The 5,000-nt window shown below is 49.5% G+C and overlaps 2 protein-coding genes across 2 annotated transcripts in view; one reads left to right on the top strand and one right to left on the bottom strand.

Moving 5' to 3' along the window:
* The window catches only part of LOC122260931 (uncharacterized), a gene marked incomplete in the record, with an annotated part of 180,168 nt that overhangs the window by 156,237 nt on the left and 18,931 nt on the right, over positions 1–5,000 (bottom strand).
* Positions 1,631–5,000, top strand: part of LOC147468992 (uncharacterized) — a gene marked incomplete at its 5' end in the record, with an annotated part of 10,344 nt that continues 6,974 nt past the window's right edge. The window contains 2 exons of the mRNA XM_086551775.1: positions 1,631–1,705; positions 2,756–2,874. Of these exons, the coding sequence (XP_086407901.1) occupies positions 1,631–1,705; positions 2,756–2,874 (194 nt within the window). The remainder of the gene's footprint in view (positions 1,706–2,755; positions 2,875–5,000) is intronic.

The following is a 5,000-nucleotide window of genomic DNA, read 5'->3' as shown; positions in this document are numbered from 1 at the left end:
TTCGGAAGAGCGCTTCGAGATGGGCGTCCTTCGTCCTATCCTCCTCATTGGTCTCAAAGTATTGAAGATAATGCAGGTGATTACTGTCGTAATTGCCATCATTAGCAATGCTAGTTATCTTTACCTTTACCTTCACAAGCATCATCATCGACTGATTACCAGCACTACCACAAGCAATCACCACCATCAAAATACCATTCCTCTAACTACCATAATAAACATAATCCTTAGCATCGCCATCATGTTGTAATCTCTTGGTGTCTCATCTTTCTCATCTTCCTTTCTTCTAAACTTTTGCTCTTATTTTCTCGTTTTCGTTTCCATTTAATTCATCTTCATCTTCCTCTCTCTTTCCTCTTCTAACCTATGCTCCCTAGACCTTTCCTTCGTTTTCTTCTTCTTCTTCTTCTTCTTCTTCTTCTTCTTCTTCTTCTTCTTCTTCTTCTTCTTCTTCTTCTTCTTCTTCTTCTTCTTCTTCTTCTTCTTCTTCTTCTTCTTCTTCTTCCTCCCTCCTTCTAATCTACATTACCTTTATTTACAATTTCCTTCTTTTCTTTTCCTCCTCTCCCCCTCCTTCTGTTGAACTCCTACGGCATCCCCTGTCGTTAACACTTCGTCCCTTCCCGTCAGCGCTTTCTCGACTCCACTATTTGCCACAGACAATGTAAGCAGTGGAAGGGGGCGGGCGTAAATATTCATGCTCGCCGGCCCACCTGTCTGCCCTCTGGTACTCCCTCTGGGTAGTTCCCCTGCCCTCCTTCCCCCTGCCTCCCCTGCCCACCCTGCCCCTCAACCCTCTCCTGCAGCCTTCTACTTTCCCTGTCTAATAGTACCGTATTCTACAGTGATGGTGATGAGGGAAAGAAGATGGAGGGAGAAAAAAAAGAGGCATGGAGTAAAAGGGAATGGAGAAGAGAAGCTCATAGAATATGAGCTTGGGACAAACAGATGAATGGATGGAATGATATACAGAGAGAGAGAGAAAAAAAAAAGTTTACCAAGAACTAAGAAAAAGAAAAGAAAACGTATCCCACTAAACAATTAAAATGAACCAACCGCTATCAAACTCAAGACACCGATAAAACAAACCGATGCTCACCAAGGATTAAACTATACCTCGCCGATACGATACCCAAACGCAATTTTTCCCCCGGACGAAACAAAAAAAAAAAAACACCTCTTATTAATTCTAAAGGCCTCCCAAACAAAAGTCCCCCGCATCCGCACTCAGCCGAAAACACACACAACAATACGAACGCAAAACAAACACCATCTGCTAGACCGCCGACTTTAGCGAACACGAACAACGAACAAACATCATCAACCAAGCCACCTACGGGCACTTGAACACGTTGCAAAAAAAAAGAAAGAAAAAAAAAAAAAAAAACAGCATATGCAACATTACCTCGAGGCAACTACCAACAACTTGCTAGAGACGACATCTGCGAGGCTACTCGCTCAGCCTTGCTCTCGGCTCGTCTGATACCCGTAAGGAACGCACTACAGCTCTTGCTATCTCGCTGCACATCTTTAAGAAAAGGAGGAGAAGGAGGGAGATGGGGGAGGGGAGTGGGGAGGGGGTGGAAGAGAGAGGGGAAGGGGGGCAGGTGAGAGGACGAGAGAGAGAGGAGAGAGGAGAGAGGAGAGAGGAGAGAGGAGAGAGAGAGAGAGAGAGAGAGAGAGAGAGAGAGAGAGAGAGAGAGAGAGAGAGAGAGAGAGAGAGAGAGAGAGAGAGAGAGAGAGAGAACGAAAGCGACAGAGAAAGAGAGGCGAAGAGAGACAGACAGCGAGAATAGCTACCCGCAAAGGTTTAAAAAAAGCCTACCCCCCTCTCTCTCTATCTCCCTCTCACTCTCTCTCTCTCTCTCTCTCTCTCTCTCTCTCTCTCTCTCTCTCTCTCTCTCTCTCTCTCTCTCTCTCTCTCCCGCCTCCCCTCCCCCTTGGCCCAAATAATGTTGTCGAGCGGCACACAAGAGCCGAGCGGAGCAACTTGTGCCGCGGCCATCGCCTGTCGTATTTTCTGGTTACTCAGCAGAAAAAAAGCCAAAGGTTACTCGTTTGCCCTTTCAAGGAGGTTCGCTACCGCTTTGGACTACCTCCTTGCCTACCTCGCTGCCTATCTACTTACCTCCTCCGCTCCTTCCCCCTCCTCCTCTAACTCTCCACTGACCTTTCTTCCTACATACTTACCTACTTACTTGGTGTGCCTTCCACCTTTTGCCCGCCCGAGAGAGGGAGAGAGGGAGAGACGCAGGGAGAGAGGGAGGGAAAGAGGGAGGGAGGGAGGGAGGGAGGGAGGGAGGGAGGGAGGATGGGAGAGAGGGAGGGAGAGAAACAAGGCAAGAAAGATAGAGAAAAAGAGAGAGAGAGAGAGAGAGAGAGAGAGAGAGAGAGAGAGAGAGAGAGAGAGAGAGAGAGAGAGAGAGAGAGAGAGAGAGAGAGAGAGAGAGAGAGAGAGAGAGAGAGAGAGCGCAATGCACTTGCCTCCGCGCCACGCCGCGTTTCCCTTGAGTGTCATTTTTAATAGCGTTTCCGTGTCCTCGCTCGGGTGCGTGCGGCGCCAGCGGTCACACGCGCAGCATACAAAGGCCTCCCGCCGAAACAATCGCGCGGAAGCCGTCTCGACAGCGATCCGAGCTAAGCATGTCGACTCGTAGTGGCAAAAAAAGCCGCTTTTCTATTTACTTGCGTCCGGTCGCGCGCGGACTCTGGAGCCCCGGGTAAACACGACACTAACAGTGAATCAACGTTCCAGGTAATCGCCGGCGCTGCGACCGTCTTCGAACTAATATTTGAGTCTTTGCCGCGGATGCGAAAGGGCGATCGGCAGCCGGTTGACAAACCTGGGAGTGTGTGCGTGCGCGGAGGTCTTGTGTAAAGAAATATTTGGCTTTATTATCTTAAAATGATATTGTAAAACACACACGCCAGCCCGCCCGCGCGTGTGCACTCACCAATCCCCCTCTCCCACGCACGCAGAGCTTGCTGAATGCAGCGGCAAGCGAAGCGGCGGCGGCGGCGGCGGCCTGCGCTGGCCTTCCGTCACTCATCATAATCCCCGGAGCAATAAACGTCAAAAGTCCGCGGCGCGAGCGTGATCCTTCGCCGTCACATGACAATCCCCCATGACGGACACCTGCTCGCAAACTTTTACATTTAACATCACGTATTAAGCCTGCCTACCCTCCCCTACCCCTCCCGTCCCAACCTTTCCCCTCACCTCACCTTCGGCCCTCCGCCCCCCACCCCTCGCTTACCTCATATCCAAAAAGATCTACCCTTTTCCCCACTTATGGGCTCCCCCCCCCCTTAACCCCACGTATGCCCTAGCCCTCCCCCCTCCCTCCCTCCCTCCCTTTCTCTCTCTCATCCAAGTCACATCCAAAAGAGAGATCGACCTCCCCTTTTCCCTCTCTCTTTTATTCATAGCAAACTTACTTCTTTCACTTTCCTCTCCTTTTAGGGGCGACAGACAAGTCTTTAGAGGGGAGAAATTGGAACGCCATAGTCTCTACTTACTTTACGGGGCGTTTTTACCTCGATGAGAAAGAGAGACTATTACTGCGACATCATACAAATAAAACGACACACGTAACAACAACTCCACTAATAAAAGCGACCAATACTATCAATCTAACAATAAGTTAACAACAGCACCACTACCACCACTACCACACCCAAAAATCAACAAAAACGAATCTTCATAACATAAACGATAAAACGAAGACAAAAGCAGCACCCCCAGCAACGCCGATCAAAAGAAGCGCATCTGGCAGGGGACGGCAGAAGCCTCCAGCAAAGCTCCTCTTAAAGTGACGTTGCCAGCGCCATAACCAGACTTGAATGACGGAGTTCGCCCTCGCACACAAGAGGCGCAACAGAAAACGGGCATTTACCTTAAACTTATATCAATACATAATACTGGCAACATTCCTCGGCCCTCTCCGCTTGCCTCTCGGCCTTCCTGCTTGCTTGCTTGCTTGCTTGCTTGCTTGCTTGCTTGCTAGTTTGCCTGCTTTGTTGCGTGCCTTCCCCTCTTTCGCTCTCCATCGCTCTGTTCTCCCTAAGCTCTCCTCTTTCCCCTCGATACAATGGATCCCCTCGTTCTGTCTTGCTATGACACCCTTCCCTCTCTTCCTCTCTTCTCTCTTCTCTCCTCTCCTCTCTTTCCGACCCCTTCCGCTGAATTCTCATCTGCCGCGCCAGAGGGTCGGAGTGATCGCGAACTAAGCAGGAATGCCGGGGAGTCTCCCTCTCCATACGCTATTCGAAAACGTTTCCATGTAAATTCTTTCCCCCTTTTACACGCAAATTCCGCCGACCTTTCATCACTCGTTGCCGGTGGTGTCTTGGGGTCTTCATCTCTCTCTCTCTCTCTCTCTCTCTCTCTCTCTCTCTCTCTCTATATATATATATATATATATATATATATATATATATATATATATATATATTTTTTTTTTTTTTTTTTTTTTTTTTTTTTTTTTTTTTCCTCTCTCTCTTTTCTGTGTCTGTATCTGACTTTGTGCCTGCCTGCCTGTCTGTCTGTCTGCCTTCTTGCCTGCCTGCTTACATGTTTGCTTGCTTGCTTGCTTGCCTGTGTACCAGCCTGCCCCTATCTCTTCTCTCTCCCCCCTCCCTCTCTCTGACCTCGCTTTCCCTATAATCTACATACATTTCATTCCTGAGCCTTCCCTTTCCCCTTCTTTTCAACCCCTCGCGGTACAAGCATCCTTTTGGCCTCGCTCGCGCCCCGCTGCGACCGACTTATCATGGCGGCATTCGCTCCACATCCCCTCTCTCTTTCCCCTTCCAAATCATCTTCCATCCTGCCCACTGCGCACACGCACACGCACACGTACACAAGCACACCCAACTGTCTGTCACTCACTCACTCACTCACTCTCCCACACACACTTTCACAATTCTCACTCTTATTTCAATTCTCTCTCTCTCTTTCTCTCTCTCCCCCCCTCCCCCCCCCCCCCCCCCCCCCCCTC

Source organism: Penaeus japonicus, unplaced genomic scaffold (genome assembly GCF_977035675.1).
Source record: "Penaeus japonicus unplaced genomic scaffold, GWHDUDI00000001_assembly GWHDUDI00000025, whole genome shotgun sequence".
In the NCBI taxonomy this organism is placed as follows: Eukaryota; Metazoa; Arthropoda; class Malacostraca; order Decapoda; family Penaeidae; genus Penaeus; species Penaeus japonicus.
This window is presented reverse-complemented; position numbering and strand designations above follow the sequence as displayed.